General features: G+C 32.9%; 3 protein-coding genes, 1 long non-coding RNA gene and 1 other non-coding gene across 5 annotated transcripts; 4 read left to right on the top strand and 1 right to left on the bottom strand.

The window, feature by feature from the left end:
- The first annotated feature begins 2,507 nt into the window (after window positions 1–2,507).
- On the top strand, window positions 2,508–4,043 carry LOC107487764 (dof zinc finger protein DOF3.2-like). Its single transcript, XM_016108457.3, has one exon. It carries the CDS (start codon window positions 2,755–2,757, stop codon window positions 3,844–3,846), a length of 1,092 nt encoding a protein of 363 aa, XP_015963943.1. The 5' UTR covers window positions 2,508–2,754; the 3' UTR covers window positions 3,847–4,043.
- A 3,613-nt stretch (window positions 4,044–7,656) lies between these two features.
- Window positions 7,657–9,337, top strand: LOC127747734 (uncharacterized). The gene is made up of 2 exons (XR_008009549.1): window positions 7,657–8,750; window positions 8,838–9,337. It is a non-coding gene; the product is annotated as an uncharacterized LOC127747734 (long non-coding RNA).
- A 164-nt stretch (window positions 9,338–9,501) lies between these two features.
- Window positions 9,502–12,277, bottom strand: LOC107487768 (L-ascorbate oxidase homolog). Its single transcript, XM_016108462.3, has 8 exons — window positions 12,001–12,277; window positions 11,804–11,913; window positions 11,445–11,715; window positions 11,264–11,360; window positions 10,795–11,143; window positions 10,310–10,675; window positions 10,142–10,220; window positions 9,502–10,050 (listed from the first exon to the last, which is right to left on the bottom strand). The coding sequence occupies exons 1-8, from the start codon at window positions 12,145–12,147 to the stop codon at window positions 9,847–9,849; spliced, it is 1,623 nt and encodes a 540-aa protein (XP_015963948.1). The 5' UTR covers window positions 12,148–12,277; the 3' UTR covers window positions 9,502–9,846.
- Window positions 12,278–16,480: 4,203 nt separating this feature from the next.
- LOC107487754 (reticulon-like protein B13) lies at window positions 16,481–17,666 on the top strand. The gene is made up of 4 exons (XM_016108450.3): window positions 16,481–16,665; window positions 16,727–16,931; window positions 17,047–17,258; window positions 17,381–17,666. Exons 1-4 carry the CDS (start codon window positions 16,572–16,574, stop codon window positions 17,563–17,565), a joined length of 696 nt encoding a protein of 231 aa, XP_015963936.1. The 5' UTR covers window positions 16,481–16,571; the 3' UTR covers window positions 17,566–17,666.
- Window positions 17,667–17,681: 15 nt separating this feature from the next.
- TRNAW-CCA (transfer RNA tryptophan (anticodon CCA)) lies at window positions 17,682–17,753 on the top strand. Its single transcript has one exon. It is a non-coding gene; the product is annotated as a tRNA-Trp (tRNA).
- The last annotated feature ends 789 nt before the right edge of the window (window positions 17,754–18,542 follow it).

Below are 18,542 nucleotides of genomic sequence, written 5' to 3'. Positions count from 1 at the left end.
AATACTCCGAAAAAATTAATATTATAGTGTCTACTTTTAACCAACATTTATAGCAAATTATAAGACAAGTTTACTATAACAATTATTCTCCATACACAAGTTATTTTTTATATAAGTCTATACAAGTTATTTATATTCACGTATATACGTTTTTTTATTTTCTATACAAGTCTATACAAGTCATTTATATTCACACGTATACGTTCTTTTTCATGCCGTTACTGCACGTTCTTTTTCTTCTTCTTTTTTGTTATTGTCGTTACCAACACCTCCTCTTCTTCCTCCTTCTTTTTTTATTGGAATTTCTTCTCCTCCTTCCTTTTCCTCCTTCTCCTCCATCATCAGTTATCTCGTTGTTGAAGATAATGAATAATTCAAGTTTAAATTGTCATTGAACCAGAACGAAATTAATTATTGTTTTGAATCTGATCAAGTGGCTGAGGTGTGGTTTGATTCTAGTTATTAATTTTTTTGTTAGTAATTTATGATTCTGTAGGTGAATAATAATTCATCGTTGATAGTTTGAATTGAATATAATATAAAAATTCTGCATTAAAAAAATATTTTTCTGTATCTACAGCAAATTTGGGTGTAACATGAAGATATTTGGGTGTAACACGAAGATATTTGAGTGTATTGTTTAAGAATTTTCTGTGTATATGTGCTTATAAATTCTGCATCATTCAAAACTCTTCTTCTTCCTCCTCCTCTTCATCTTTTGTTGCTTCTTCTTCTTTTTTTCATCATCATCATCTTTTTTTTATTCATCTTTTTTTTCTTATTTTATCTTCTTAAGTTTCTTCTTGTTTTACTCTTTTAACAAGAATAAACAAAAAACAAAATCAAACAAAGAAGAAGAAGAAACACATAATGCTGCAAAATTATTTGGAAGATGATGAACTTACATTCATTCAACTAAAAGAAAGAAAGAAATAAGAAAAAAAGAAGAAAAAAATGCTGCATTAGAGGAAATATTTTTTTGTATTTGCAACAAATTTGGGTGGAACACGAAGATATTCAAATGTATTGTTCAAGAATTTTCGGTGTATGTGTGTTGATAAGTTTTGCATAATTCAAAACTCTTCCTCCTCCTCGTCTTCTGTTGTTTCTTCTTCTTTTTTTCATCATCATCACCATCTTCTTCTTCTTCTTGTCTTATTCATATTTTTCTTTTTATTTTATATTCTCAAGTTTCTTCTTATTTTACTCTTTTAACAAGAATAAAAACAAAAAATCAAACAAAGAAGAAAGAAAAAACACATAATGCTGCAAAAGTACTTAGAAGATGATGAACTTACATTCATTCAACTAAAAAAAAGAAAGAAATAAGAAAAAAAATACAGCATTAGAAGAAACATTTTTTTGTATTTGCAGCAAATAACACGAAGATATTCGAGTGTATTGTTTAAGAATTTTTTTGTGTATATGTACTAATAAGTTCTGCATAATTCAAAACTCTTTCTCTTCCTCCTCCTCATCTCTTGTTGCTTTTTCTTCTTCGTCTTCTTATTTCATATTCTCATAATTCTTCTTGGGAGGAAAAACTTAAACAAAGAAGAAAAAATATAATGTTGCAAAATCAATAGAAAGGGAGGAGGAAAAAAATGCAGCAATAACAGTAATAAAAAAAACGATGATGAAGATGAATCACGGGAAGAAAAATGAGGAGAAACACAAAGAAAAAAGATAAAAAGAAGAAAGAGGAGGAAGAAGAACGCAGAATACAAAGAAAAACGTGATTTTACGCGCGCGTTATTTAAGTGACTTATATCACTTGTATGTGTAGTAGTACTCGTATATATTAAATTTTAATGTCTATATATATATATTTGTGATTGCTATAATAATTATATAAACGTTATTAAAATTGATATTATATTTTTTTAATTTTTTAATAATTTTTAATAGTATTTTTTGAAAGTATTATTAATAATAAAAAATATTATTTTAATTTTAACAATATTTTTTAAAATACTATAGCATATGCATTTATATAGAATCCATATATATAAAAACTTTGGTTTCATGTAAATTGTGAGAAAAAAACACTGTATACAGTCAAATCCGAAAGACTAAGGGGTGGTTGTTGATGACATGGATGGCCTACATCTACATGCATGGGCGACCTCATGAATCATGTCTATCTATCTTTCCCAGAGACCAGAGACCGCACACTATCACATTATACAGTAAAATGCATATAACTAGAATTTTTATATTTCAAATAATAATCCATAATTTTTGTGAAAAGTTAGGAGTGAGAGAAAGAGAAAAGAGAGTGGATAAATGAAAGTGAGTGCAATATATATTAAATTATTTAATAATTTTTAATTAATAATTTTAAATAAATACAACTATATATGAATTTCTATCATAATTTTTTTACTTTTTTACAAGAGAGCTGTTATTGAGTAAGATTCTTGGAAATTAAAACTAAAATGAAAATGATTATTATAATATATATGGGTGGCAGCCCCATTCTATATATTGTTTTGTGCAAGAAGGAACAAGGCCATGACCGACAAGTGAAGGTGTCGTTTATTTGTCAGCAAAAAACAACGAAACAACCCAACCCGAACCAAATTGAATTCCGAAAGGTGTATATGAAATAGCAAAGCAAAACCCACTTTAATTTTTCTCTTTACTCTTTATCTTTGCTTTTCTCTCCACTACCACACCGCAAAAAGACTCACCCGCACAAGCTTTTGCTTTTCGCCGTTTTGGATTTGTTGCAGATCCGCAGAAACTAATAATATGATTCAAGAGCTCTTCGCTGGTGCTGGCTTTGTAGCACCTCCTGACAAGAAATACTCCATTAACAACAACAATCTTATTAGTAATAATGGAGGTGGAGGAGGAGGAGGAGGAGGACTTCTCTTACCACCAACACCACCACCTTCTTCTTCTTCTTCTTCTACACCTACTTCTACGGTTGTGGCCGCCACCTCATCAACTAGTTCGGAGAATCTGAGGTGTCCGCGATGCGATTCATCCAACACAAAGTTCTGTTACTACAACAACTACAACCTCACTCAGCCTCGCCATTTCTGCAAGACATGCCGAAGGTACTGGACCAAAGGTGGTGCTCTCAGGAACGTCCCCATCGGCGGTGGCTGCCGGAAAAACAAGAACATCGGTGTCTCCAACTCCTCAGCGGCAAAGGCTGCAAGCACCACCCCGAAGATGAAAGCTATGGTGGCATCAGAGCTCAGAAGATCATCATCATCGCCACTTGGAATCGACCACCACGATCTTCCAGCAGGACCAATCCTATGGGGATCTCCACAGAATAGTCATCTATTGGCGTTACTCCGAGCTGGCCAGAGCCAAAACCCTAACCCTAACCCTAACTCTATGCTCATGAACGGTGTTTCAGTGAAGGAAGAACGGAACTACAACATGGTGAGTAGTACTGCAGTAGAGCCATTGATGATGAATAATAATATTCCAAGAACAACCCTAGGCTATGATGGAGTTGGAGTTGGACACATTCCTCAATTGGATCTGTGCAGCTCTTTGTGGAGAAGCAATAATAATAACAATCAAGATCATCAACCTGCAGCAGCTGCTACTTCCTTTCTACTTTCTGAACAACACCAAACCAGTAGCAATGGAATTCAACAACTTTATCACAAACTCAGGTCAACACCTAATAACTATGCCACTCACAATAATTCATCGCCAATCTTCATGCCAAACATGGCTGCTTCTTCTTCTTCTTCTTCTTTATCCACCATTTTGGAGTCATCTTCGGTTTCCACCGCTGAATTGGGCTGCTGGAATAATCCAACCCTTCCCTGGCTTTCTGATCTTCCTGCTGCAACCAATGGTGCATACCCTAATTAACTGCAACTGTATGTTTTTCCTTCTTTCAAAAAAGATTTTTTTTTTTACCTCATTAGATAGCTAGTTCTCCTTTGTTTGTATTTTGTAGATGTTAATCTTTATTTTTGGAGTGTATGTTTTCCTTTTTGGTGGTTTATTTTGCTTGTTTGGGTGGTATATGAATATGAGTTATGGACCTGTAGCATTATTATTTCTCACTCTTGCATGTTTCTTTGATCTGTTTAATTTTCACTATATATATTTGGTTTATCATAATGGTGTATTTAGTTTAATTAGTTCCCGATCAAAAGTTTGGAATGAATGGTAGATTTTATCAAGTCTCTGTTACATATTAATTAATCAATTAGTTTTCATATAAATCTCTTCACTTAATTAAATAGTTAAATTATCTCTGTGCCTTTGCTTTTCTGCCTTTTCAACTTTTTTCAATCTCTTCATCAGCCTTTACTTTAGCTTTAAAATTAACGCCAAGATACGAAATCTAAATAAGTTAACAGTACTAAAGAGAGATTAAAATACTGTATATGTATAATAGTAGATAGTAGGCATTGGAATGCAGTTAACCTATGATTAAAAAAATTGGATAATAAGTTAAAGCTGGTGTAGAAGAATATATCATCTTGGTAAGCTCAATAACTTTAGGGATAATTTAATTTCGTTGTCATGTAAGTAAGTAATATTAGTTAAGAAGTGAAGATGTGGTGGGTAGCATATGTAATAATGTAAATAATATATATGTTAAGACTTAAGAGAGATTTTTGTTTTGTTACGAGAAACTGATGAATCTAATGCAAAAGCAGCCTTTGGCAACAGTTTCCTCAAACAGCATTAGAATCTTGATGGTGTTTGCGAGGATTCCCACCTGCACTTGGTCTATATATATGACACAGCCTTACACAGACCTATCTCTGACTCCTTCTTCTTCTTCTTTTTCTTTTTTTTTTATTCGTTCGCGCATGTAACTCAATGTTGTCTATTCATTGTCTACTTTAATTTGATACTACTAATTAGTAATTAAGAACGGAAAATAAGTCTAAATAGCCTAGTCATCTGAAAACATGTAAAATAAGTTTTCGTATTTGAGCTTATTATTAGCTAAAAGACACTTTTTTCTCAATCAATTTCTTTAGTTTGGTCCTCGTACATTATTAATTTATTATAAGTTATTAATTACTTCATGTTGCACTTATTGTGTCGCCTTGATGTCATTATGTGCCGCGATTCACAAGCACTGGACTTATTGTGTGGTTTATTTGTCTATCTGAATATGAAGAAAACATCAACTATGTATTTTACCACAAAAAAAGTGACGTTTGATAACATATTGCTACAAGTTTGATATTACTGTACCATGTTCTGTATTTTTCCTATTAGTACTACACAAAAAAAAGTATACTTCCATTTTTGTTCTAAGGTTTAGGAGAATTCGATAACATAGAAATACGATTCAATAAGATAAAATAAGAAATCCTAAAGAATTCGAATTCTACAAACAAAATAAAAAATTTATAATAAAATATCAAAATCTAAAACTAAAGAGTCAAAGAATTCTTGTGTAATAAGATGTATCTCTTGCCCATGAGTAATTTATTTTGGTCTACTTATTAACCTGTTTTAGAAAAAAAATTTATTGTGCAAGAATTATGAGAAATTTTAAAATACAAATACTATTTTTTATATTTTTATTTTTAAGTTAATAATAGTAATAATTAATTTTCTATTTTTTGAAATAAAAATATTAGCTCCTAACCTCTGAGCATTTCCCTCTAATTTTAGACCAAAGGGAGTTAGCTTTTTATATTAGAAGTGGGCAAAGTCTTAAAAAAATATTAAACAAAGTGGTAAAACCTATTATCCAATCAGTAGAAAGGCCTATTGAATTTGGTAACCATGGCGTTCGTGGCCCAACTCTTTGACATGCATATAATATGCCCAATTTCCTCTCCCTCCTCCGCTATTCGCTTATATGCTCTCGTCTTAATACAATACAGTATCATAGTTTTTGGTGGACTAGTTGTTGGGTGGGCTTCGAGGATTTGCGCTACATATAACAATTATTTTCTGAGCTTTATTTAAAAAATGGATGGATTTAGTATTAATTGTTCTTGTATGAATACCTTGAGGGTAGCTCGGCTTCTACGAATCGACGCCGAGTTGTTCCTTTAATGTCGATCTGTGAACTTTGGAGAAGTCCAAGCTTTCTGTCTAAGGAAAGGGGGGAGGGGAGTGTACCTGCAAAGGCACTCCAATGCTTAAATTAGTATTGAAAATTCAATGTGTTCGTTAAGGAGAAGATGCCATACCTTTATAGGTGGAGTATAATTGGTTGGTTACGTTATTATTGATCATCTGAATTGAAGAGCAGTTATTAGGTTTTTAATGAATGATAACGTCTGGTCGGACGTGTTTATTCCAGGATGTTAACTTGCTGAATCTTGTAACGCATAACGGCCGAGTTGTAACGAAAATTGTCGAATTATGGTGCATAATATCGAGTTATGAAGTCGGATTTGTAATAACCGTATCATAGCCCCCGAGCTTAGCTTGAGAATAAATTTTAATGAAGCAGGTTGAGCTTTTTAATGAAGCATAAGTCGACCATTAGGCGAGTGCATAACTCGGCAATTTGGCTTAGAGCAACTCCAATGCTAAGAAATAGAGTTCCTTTTCTGACATATGGGGACTCAATTACCATTGGAGTGAAAAAGAAAAGAGGGCTCTTCACGGGGATCAAGGTTGAGAGTCCCTCTAAGCAGGGACTTGCAACAACCAATAAAATCATGCCATGTGGTAAGTTAATAAAAAAATAAAAAATATATTAAATATATATTAAATACTTATATATCTATTTAATTAATTATTTAATAATTAGTTATATTAAATTATAATTAATATAAATAATTATGTTAAATCAATATCAAATATTATTTATATTGTTATATTAAATCATAATTAATTAAATTTATTTTACATAAAAAATAAATTTAATTTTTACATATTATAAAATAATTTTTAGTTGAATTATTTATTTTTATTTATAAAATTTAAAATACTAATCAAATTTAAGTTATTTATTTTAATATTTTATAATATTGAATTATTTTGAATTTATAAATTTAAATAATATTATTAAAAAATAATTATTATTATATTAATTTTAATTACTTAATTAATTAATTAGGTGGGACCACAATAGGGATTAAAGTTAGTTCCTTCTAATGGAGAAGAGAGAGATTTATTGAGTTCCTATTTATTGGTTATGACGCAAAATCTGATGTGGAGTCACTTTTTATGACAAGTGGGCCATAAATAGGGATTGAGATGAGTTCCCTACTGGAGATGGTCTTAGGCTTGGAGTCCCCAAGTTCAAAATGCTTTATTAAAAACATATATTAAATAAATTTTAGTAAGAGAGAGAAGAAGTTTAAATGCCCATTAATGAATGGGCGTGTTCCAATGTCGTTTGACGTGACTGATGTGATTGTTTTTTAGTGAAACTCAAAACTATAGTGGGAAGTTAAAAGTTTTTTTTTTTTGAATCCAAAAGGTTTTGTGGAGTTGCCCAAGATATACTTGTTATCAGAAGCTGTTTGAAAAAAATGAGCAAAAGAGGTACGCATTATTTTTCTGTAGTTTCTGTAACTTCTGTTCTTCTTCTTCATTTTCTTTTTGATAATGGGTTTCAAAAAAGAGAAGAAAGATAAAATTGATTGGTCCAATGACTAGGTAAATGATGATGTTAGTAAGTGTTCCTCACTATTTTTAGACCAAAAAACTGTAAAGGAGATAGATAAAAGTAGTATTGTCAGGAGGAATTCTGGGGTTCGGTTGAAGTTACTTCCATGTTCTGATGGTGACCGGGTGTTTCACAGGGGTGAAGGTTTTAAGTATTTTTACATGTACAGTTATGTGTTGGAAGAGTTGAGGGTGAAACTCCTTTTTCAAATTTTCAATGTCAGGTGCTTAGGTAGTTAGATTGTGCATCAACTCAACTTCACCCCAATGGCTGGGCGTTTCTTCGTGCTTTTGAGGTTCTGATGGAGTTTTTGGAGGAGACTCTTTCAGTAGAATTGTTTTTCTCCCTATTTCAAGTTAAAGGTGTTTGGAAAGGTGGTTGGGTGAACTTGAATAGTTCGCCGCGTTTTGCTATATTCAAATTGTATAAGTCGTCCTTTAAAAATTTCAAGAAAATGTATGTAAAGGTTAGTAATGCAAAGGGAGATTTCCCTTTTTATGTAGATGAGCATTTGGGGGAAAAGTTTTTCCTTTGGTGGTGCTCAGAGCCTCAGAATATTTTGGGGTCTGAAACCATAAGTGCAAGGGGTGAATGTATAATTGAGTATTTAGTTGAGGGTGTTGATCGGAAAGAGTTAATTTCTGTGTTTGATCTGCTACAATGGGACGAGAATAGGCAGGCAGTGATAGATTATTTAGGTGAGCTTTTAAAATACTTGGCTATGGTTTAGTGTGATGTTTATGTTGTTAATGTTGGTGTTTTGTTTTAGGAGGAAAGTATCCCGAGGTGTCGGCGTCTACTCTGAGAGCTCGGGTTAAGAGCAAAAATCTTGAGGAGGGATCTACTTCAAAAGTAGAAAAGGTTGTTGGTGTTGGCGAGATTAATGAGCCTAAGCCAGCAAGAAAGAAGGTTATTCTAAAGAAGAGGAAAACAAATGTTGTCGATCTGTCTGAATATTCCAAGGATGATAAGGTGAAGTTCCTATTGAAGAAATTCAAAGTTTTTTCAAAAATCAACAGAGATTGCATGACGTTGCCGATCAAAGTGATGGCTCGTTATTGTGGGGAAAGGATTTTCCCTATATGGCTATTGCCGATGAGGTGTGCCAAACCTCGATGGATGTGACGTTGGCGAACGAGGTTGGTGACGTCGCCATAGATCAACATATGTAGGTATTTTTATTTGTTGTGCTATTTTTTTATAGATAAATGCAGATCTAAAGATAGCTTTGATTTGTTTTTACTTTTTGTTAAAGGTGATTGGTTTTCGGCTTGCCAGTTTAGGGCGGAGCTAAGAAAAGAAACATCGGAGGTTTGCCGAGCTTAAGCAAGACCCGACTTTGAAAGAAGAACTGGAGTTAAAGAATAGTAAAGTTGTCGAACTAGAGACTAAGTTATCAGAAACTGAGAAGGAGTTGAAGGTGATGAACAAAAATTATGCCAAAGAGGTGGAAGATCTGAAGAAGAAAGAGGCCAACCTTCCCAACATGAGTGCTCAAGTTGTTGAGGTGATATCGAAGTTGAAGGAGATGGAAAAACAGAAGAGAGCGGAGATTCTTGATTCATTTATAGAAGGGTTTGAGCAAGCTTTGCAACAGGCCAAGTTTCTTGCTCCTGATGTTGATTTGTCTCAGATGGATCCGGAGAAGATCATCCAAGATGGAGCAATGGTGGAATCACCTTTAAGTTTTGGAACAGGATATGAACAATATATATATTGTGTTCCCATATCTTATAAGAATTTAAAATTCATATATCAGAATATCTCGTGTCAGCATTCGTATTGATATCCATGCATTATAGAGGGTTAGCTTAACTACCTATGTTCTCCTACTATAGGTACTCTAATTGTTTGAGTTAGGTAAAATATATAACTTAAGAGGCAGTCCGATAAAACCTTTTCTTTGTATATAACACATCTAAAGCTCAAATGTAATACCTATAATTAAATCTTGAACAACCTTCAGCAAGTTGATTTGATAGTACATTCTTATATATTCCTGGACGCAGGACTAGTTTTTTGCTTTCTCAACTAGCCACATTGTGCAGTAAGTACATCTCTCTCAAATTATAACAGTAAACAACACCGGATGAATTGATTGTCAAATTATAAATAAGCAATGAAAAATTTGACACATTAGAAGTAACAGAGCCTGAAAACAGAGAAATGAACTTCTCCCTCTGCGACTTTCTTCTCTAAAAAGAATATATAATGTAGTCATGCTCTCATGACTAGAAATTGAAGGTGATAGGTGATAACTGATTCTAGGGGTGGCGTCCCACGGCTTTGCCACAAAGGAGGGCATTATTGGGAATGTTATATTCATTGGCAAGGCTTTGCTGTGCATTCCACACCCTCAGATAGAATTGTTGCCCAAGATATTGCCTCTCCCATATTGAGGACCTCATATTCCACATACCTTGGTTATCCAAGGACACCAATATTGCAGTCCAAGAGTTTGGATACACCTACATTCATTTTGATCAATCCAATTAATTACTCTTTCTGTTTCAGAATAATTGTCGCTTCAACTAATTTCTTAAGTATTCGGACACAAACCTGGGCAGTGTGTCTGGTCAGAGCGTCCACAAGATTATATGTATTTCTACTGTTGGGTGACCACTGGCCGAAACCATAACTGTAATTGAAGCAATGAGCATCAATAGAACTATCCAATATATAATTCTAACTTTCTAAATAAAGATAGATAATAGCGGAAGCACATACCCAACAACCCAAAAATCATAGCCATCAAGATGCCAAGACTGCATGGCATTTTCATTGTTCTGGAAAACAACCTCAATGAAATCATGGAGAGCAGTTGGGACCACCGAGGTAGCAATGCGTGCTGCGCCATTCGAGGGATTGCTTTGGAGGGAACTCGTGTCGAAAACTCCGGGGATGTTGAAGTGATCAGCAAGCTTCAGAGGGGTATCCGAGTTCACATAGGAGACCGAGTTAACAGCATACCGGAGCTTTCCATTGATCAAGGGTGCTGTACCGGCAAACAAAAACCTCTTTGTAGGAGTTATCTTTCCATAGTGGAATGATCCTTGTGGGTTAGGCCTAGCAGCATTTGCTGACAGATTCCATCTGCATCAGTAATTCATTTCGAACAGATCAAAATCATTAGCAAGCACATAACCTCATAGTTTGTCATATTTCAAATAGGTCTATATTTAATTTTCCAGTGTCTATGTATTCATACTAACCTGTAGCTTGTAGCTTGTTGCATGGACCAGTCATATTTATTAGCAGGGGGAGCAGGAGGCAAGGGTCCAGATGCAGGGGAACCTGAGTTTGCATAGTGAAGCACAGCAGTTGTTGTGAGATCTTTTGTGGTGAATCTTGTTGAGGCAACAATGTAATAATCCTTTGGGGGTTGGTTCAACGTTACCAACAGAGAAACTGATTGGCCAACATGCACATCAAGTGAGTCATAAAAGTTCTGTAGTGTGTGTGATCCCTCACACTCAACTAGTTTCAGTTTATGACCCTGAATTCTGAAGTTGATCGAGGTTGACAACCCCACATTTGAGATCCTGAACATATAGGTTTGTCCTGAAAATCAAAACCCCAAATATTGTTGGCAAAAAGAGATCTTGAAAAAGTTTGAAGAATTGTCCATAGTTGAACTATACAAGTATATATATAATATATCCTACATTATCATACACTTACCCTGGTTGCCGGTAAACGTAGGGCGTGTTTGGCCATTGATGAGAAGGCCATCCGGAAGTCCAAGAGATTTTCCAGAATCCAAAGTCTGCCTTAATGTCTGCAACCAAGAAGAGCAACATTCAATTTCTTCATGATTCATCAAGAATGGAGCAAAGTGTAATAATCCTGGTTGGTTAATTACCTTGTGGTTGGTCTTGAACCAATCACCAATGAGCAAAGTGAAATCACCAGCAGGGTTTGGATAAGGGATTGGGATGACAGATCTGTGATAGACATTGAGTCCTCCAAATCCTCCAGCAGCTTTGTGAAATGCAGTTGATGGAAAGTAGGAAAAGGTGCCAATCTGATCCTTGGTTTGAAACTTGTATGTGTAGTTTGAGTTTGGAGGAATGGCACAGTTTGTTCCCAACACTCCATCTTGCCATGAGTTCTTCCTTTGCTTAATGCCATTCCTATATATGTTTGTGACCACAATGTTAGAATCCAAACAAACAAACAAACAAACATCGTTGATGAGAAAGTGAGATCCATATTCCCTACCAAGTAATCAAAAATGGCTCGTCAAGCTTGTTGATGAGGTTGAGAACTACATTGTCGTTGGTTACCAGGTCAAGCCTTGGACCAGGAAACTGGCCATTGATGAGGATAACCTTGAAGAAAGTAAGCACAAAACAATGTGTGTCAGAAAGAGAATTCGAAAATAAAAATAGATCTGAGATCCAATGAAACACACCAACCTGTTGTGGAGTAGCAAGTGGAGAAAGAGTGCCATAAGTAACCGTCCATGTGTAGAACTTGTATGCATCTTCTGCTTCCACTGCACACACACACAACAAAGCAACAACGAGACACAGCGAGTGTAACATGCTTGTGCTTCTTCCCATTTTACGTGTTAGATCTGGGGATGGTTCTGTTAGAAGAGTGACACTGACACCGACTTGTTAGAATTGGAGGATTAATATATGAAGAAAATGTAGCTATATTGGACCTTTGTAATGGATAATAATTATTATAGCATAATGTATGTCATTTATTTAAGATTTTATTTTGAAATTGATTTATCTCGTATTCGGCGCGGGTAACGCGTTAACGCGTGTTGGTTATTACTATATTTGCTTACAGCTAAAGGAATACTATGCTTCTGCCTCCTTTACACTATGTCTCTCCATGATGGATATGGTACAAGTATTTCCTATCATATTATCATGTATCATTATTAAAGAAGAATCTTTTTAATTTGTACTTACCCTGTCTAGACATATTTTGGAAAGGCATTTTAAAAATAATCCATCAACCAATAATCAATTATTAAGACACTGTTCATGTTAAAGTAAAACATTAAAACTGCTACTTCAAATTTTCTTGCATTTTTCTCATGTTTCCATGGTTTTGCACTTCTTGTCGTTGGGGAACTGTAGCCTTGTAATATTAGACAGACAGATATGCTTAATGTTTTATAGAAGAATTTCACATCGTAATGATTAAAATTGTCTTCATGTAAGTAGTCGCCGTCAAATTCTTGTTTTGAACTTCTTGCGTGTTAAATAGTTGTTAGACAAATTACATTAAAATGTGAAAATTTTAAGATGCTTAATAACGCAAGTTAAGTAAGCATACAACTATGCCCATGTAAAAATTTCTCAACGAGTTCATACCTATTGTACTGAATAATAATAATAATAATAATAAGTTATTTTCATATTATTTTCTTGTACCTTTGATTCCTTACTAATGATGTAAAATTTTAAAAAATTAATGTATTTTCTTCTAAAAAGTAAAAACTAAAGAGAAAGTAGTTGTGAAAGGAGCACCGACAGAACATTATTTTGACTTTTAGTAGCATGTGAGAAGGTGATTTGACGGAAAGACATTTGTATTTGTATACCATTTTATTTAATGATAATCGAATTCATTCTCAACAAAACTTCAGAATCACATTGAGCATAAGTTAACCATCATTATTCAATGGTAAATTGAGTATAAATTAAGTGAGAAGGACCTATGCTTGTATAATTTTTCAAAACTACATTCATGATTAGCGAGTGTTTGTTGGACGACCAAGTAGTTAACACAAACCTCAAATACAAATTCAACCTGCACTAGAAGAGATTTTTGTTATTACAATATTACTAACAGGTTGTAAATAATTAACCAAACAAATTAGGGGAGAAGTCAACTATTAGCAATAGTGATAGTAACAGGTGTAATCCAACGCACTATTCTTTAATCAAAGTTGTAAATATTCAAACGTTGATTTTTGTCATACGACACATGCGCAACACCCTATATTTTTATGCGAAATTTTGTTAATAAAAGTTAAAGATCGCATAGATTGAGAGGAGGTAGATCAGTAGATGTGAATATGTGATGCATGTGCTATATGGGAAGATAAACAACGGATTTCGGTGCCCCTTGGCCCTTACCAATTGCGTTGATTCCATCAAATATGGACCCTACTTGAGTGAGGTCGATGAAATTTATAATTTTAAAGCCAATCCTCTGTGTTTAGATCAAGGTGTTCATGGCCGGGTAAATTCGGATTTAATTTGATTCAAATCTAACTCGAAATATATACAGACTTATTTGTTAGACTTGAACTCGACTCTAAATTTAATAAAATTTATATATTTTTAGACCACGATTATACCGAATAAAAGTCGGATAAAAAACGGGTCATTAATATTATATTATCTTAATACCTTCTTGTAAGTTAGCATATGAAAATATTTAAATTTTTAAAACTTCAACTATTATTTGACATGGTAAAATTCACTTAGAAAAATATAACAAGAACTAGCTCTTTTCTAAAATTAAAGTATAACCACAATCAATACTAATATTGTCTAATAATGCCAAATATTTAAATCAATACAAATAATACAATATTATGCATTTTAAACATAAAACATTAACTTATAATCTTATAATGACTAATAACACAAAATATTAAAGTTTATAATAATTAAATTTCACATAAGAATAGCCACCATCCATCACTTACACAAAATATTAATTGTGTATGATGATCGGGCCATCGGACCGAATTCGGATAATGCAAACTATGGTTCGGACTCGACCCGAAATAATAACCGGGTCTATTTTTTAGACCCTTAATTATCCTACCCAAAATCCGTTAAAATCACACCAAATTAGCCCCTAAAAAATTCGAAACCGGGCCAGATCTTTGAATTGGACCGGGCCATGCAAACCCCTAGTTTAGAAGTGGCTTGTAGGGGTGAGCACGGATCGGTTTAGTTCGGATTCAAGGTAAAATTAGAACCGAACCGATCAAAATATAATTGGTTCGGTTTGGTTCGGATTTGTATTTTTTTTATATATATCCGAACCAAACCAAACCGATAAGAATGGATTGGTTCGGTTCGGGTAATTGGATAGCTGATGACTTTGAAATTCATAAAAAAAAAAACCAAATTTTTATCTTAAAAATTCAACAAGTACAATAAACGTGTATCATCAATAGAAATAATTCAAACATGTTAAACACCAAATACATTAAAAACTAAACTCATTAAAATCCAAAATATTAATAGTGAATAATCTTTGTCTAATGAAAATATAAAAGTGCGATAGAAATATTAGAAAGTAAATACAAAAGTCTAGTGAATAATCTTTCAAAGAAGCTAAAATAAAAACACATTAAAATTCAAACATTAGAAGCTAAATACAAAAGGGCAATAAAAATATTTGTCTAATTTTCAAAGTGTTAGGGTTACGAGTTGCAAAACTCACTAAAAGCCATATTTTTTATTTATTTTTTATTTAATTAATATATAATCGGGTTCATAGATTGGTTCGGGTTTCGTACCCCTAGAACCGATATTCGAACCGATCAATAACAAAGGTCATCGGTTTGATTCGAGTTAGACCCGATTACTCGTTGATTTCAGAACCAATTTAATTGGTTTGGTTTGAATTTGGACGAATAATTAGATACCCGTTACCCGTGCTCACCCCTAGCGACATGTTATTTGTTAAAGAAAAATCTTATATTACCAATAAAATTTATTATTTTTAATTAATATATAATTAATTTTAAATTTTAAATTTTAAATTTTAATCATATAAAAAATATTAACTAATATTACTAAAAGATATTGACTTTCGAATATTTTCTAAAACACCGAAAAAAAAGTCTTTAACTATCCTTTGCATGAATAATATTTTTAATTAAAATTAAATATTTATTAATATCTAATTATTAAAAATTGAGACACGTTAATTTTTTTATTGAAATACATAACTTTTTTATTAGTCAATTAAAAAAAAAATCTAAGTATCTATTTTTTATTAATTTTTTATAATTATATTTTTTGTCTTAAATTTTTTAAATAAAAAAATTAAATTTTTATAATTTATTTTAGTTTATCACAAAATAAAATATAAAACTACAAAATTTTATATTTTTATTTTTTATATCTTATTCTTAATATTTTATGTTGTCCTAAAACAAATACAACCTATAAGTACTGAGATACACAAACTTTTCTTTTAGTCAATAAAAGACTTATGTCTCTTTTCTCAATAACTAGAAATTTATAAGTATTAAAGTTTGATTAAAAATTTATGTATCTCCAAAAAAAAAATAAGAGGTTAAAATATGTATCACAAAATTTAAAAACAACAAATAAAGACCCAAAACAAACATAATCTTGGTTTTTTTTTTTTCTTTTTCATGGAAGATAGTCTTGTTTATCAGTTTCTCTTTTACAAAGACTGCAACACTTTTCGGCCTTACTTGAGAAAAGATAATAGCAATGCCACCTCCTCAACAAGAGGAAATAGATGATGGATTGGGATGCAAGCACACTTCAGATGATAGATTGGAAAGAAATATTCATAATCACTTTCTGGAGACTTTGGTATAGCAGAAATAAGGAAATTAAATTCGTGATTAAAAGAAGATCACCAGAGCCACATTGGAACAGAGTATTTCGTTTTGGGACTCTCCTCCAATGTGCAAAAATTCTTAGTTATTAATCACACTATTTATATAAAATGCATATTAAAATATGTTAACTGATTTCGTTGAATAAATGAATTGTTACCATAGGAAGCGCCTTCTAGAATCAAAGTCAATACATTAGATGACACTAGACTAGTCAATGCGGTGCTAAAAGGTTCCAAAGATTCCACGTTTCCATGCACTGCTACACGTGTATGCTCTCACACTAATAAAGACACATATCACCTTCTATGTAACACAACACCGCCCTTTTGCACTTCAATCTGCACCAGGAACCATACATATATCATACAGTTACTCTACCTCTCACCTTCATTCTCCATCATGTCTGCACAACCAGAACCAGTTATGCCTTCAGAACCAGAACCTGAAGCGGAATCTCAAGTTTTGACAACAACTCCCTCCCATTCCTCATCAGGTAATGACTATTTCATTTCATTATACTGCACCAATCTTGTTCTTGACTTCTTGTACTGCAGATCACGTTAATGGCAACAACGTTGTGAAGGACGTGGTCTTATGGAGAAGAAAGAAACTGAATGCAACCCTTCTCATATTGGCAACCGCAACATGGGTCTCTATGCAACTATATCAATTTAAATTCATCACTCTCATATCGTGGCTTGCCATATTCCTTCTTGCTTGCATATTCCTCTATGCCAATCTCACTAAACTTTTCGGCAAGTAAGATATATATATATATGTTCTTGCTTGTATTTATTATTCTTATGTTTATATATATTGTGAAGGATTAATTAGATTAATTATAAGCTATAATGGAGCAATTGTTGGAATTCAGGGAACCACCACGCTTGACGAGGTTTGAACTGACAGAAGAAACGGCTATGGGAATGGCCCACACTATTCGAGTTTGGATTGAAGAAGCAATAAGGTTGTTGTTCTGGGTGGGGGCTGAGAAAGAGTGGCATGTCTTTGTGGGAGTCGAGGTTGGACTGTTGTTGCTCTCTTATGTTGGAACCTTCATGGACCTCCTAACTTTCCTTTATATAGGTACATATACATGATACATATTTGCTTATTAGTTTTAATTTACCTGCTACATATTCCTGTATGGATATTTGGATTCCCTCTGTTAATTATGTTCTTGAATATTTTGTATTTTCGGTTTGTAGGTACAATAGTGAGCATGACAGTTCCAGTAGCATATGTGAAGTACGAGGATAAAGTCCAGAGATTAGTGAATTGGTTGAGAGAGAGATGCAACAAGTCTTATCAAGTTATCGATGAGAAGGCTATTCAGAAGATCAAAACCAAAGTAATGAACGGCAAGGATAATAAGGAGAAGAAAACACAGTAATTTCCCTTGTAGTAGATGCACTGTTATGTAATACGATTCGAGATATGTATAAGATTATTACTTCTTGGTAATAAATATAGTCTAAATATATTTCACTTCAACTTGATGACATCTGTGGATCCGTGGCGCAATGGTAGCGCGTCTGACTCCAGATCAGAAGGTTGCGTGTTCGATTCACGTCGGGTTCAATTCCCGCTTTTTGCCTTTAACAGATTCCAACACGGCATGAATCCAAATCCAAACAAACAAAAACACTAATTCGGTGAAAAAAGAAATAAACTAGATTTAGGCTTTTAAATCAGACTTGATTACAAGAATGAACTTTTCTTATATATTTATTATTTATTTAGGTGTATGAAATTATTTGTGGATTATTTTCAAAGAAAATAATACGTATTTAAAAATTACATGTTTTTATAGATATTTCTAAATTGATGTTGTTGCATCTAAAGTATGTTTCTCATGTCTTGATAATAATATTTTGTAGTTAAAACTTCAAAAATATAATTGTAATTTTCAGCAAAAGGAACAAATAATATGTTGGGGAGAATTGTTTATATTTCTATAATCATTGGTGTTTCCGTTATATATATAAACTTCTATAAAAAAAAAATTTAGCGCATGAGCATTTTTAATATTTTCTAAAAAATACTCATGGTCAAGAATTTCTCAAAAGAATATATAAGGGAATGACCAAGACTTTGGTAGTTGATAAAATGTTATTTTATTTTACGGTAACTTGTAAGTAGGGGTGTTCATGGTTTGGTTAATCTAAAAACCAAACTAGTTTTTTGGTTAACCAAAAATATAGTATTGGTTAATTAATCAAATTGGTTTTACATGATGAAATCGTTATTAATCGATTAGTAAAATTCAAAACCGGTTTTTAACCGGTTAACTAATTAAAAATCGGTTTTTAAAAAATAATCGGTTTTTATATAAAAAAATCGGTTTTTACATTAAAAAAACGGTTTTAC

The sequence above is a fragment of the Arachis duranensis genome, chromosome 5 (assembly GCF_000817695.3).
Source record: "Arachis duranensis cultivar V14167 chromosome 5, aradu.V14167.gnm2.J7QH, whole genome shotgun sequence".
Taxonomy (NCBI): domain Eukaryota; kingdom Viridiplantae; phylum Streptophyta; class Magnoliopsida; order Fabales; family Fabaceae; genus Arachis; species Arachis duranensis.
The sequence above is the reverse complement of the archived record's forward strand: the minus strand, read 5'-3'. Positions and strand labels throughout refer to the sequence as shown.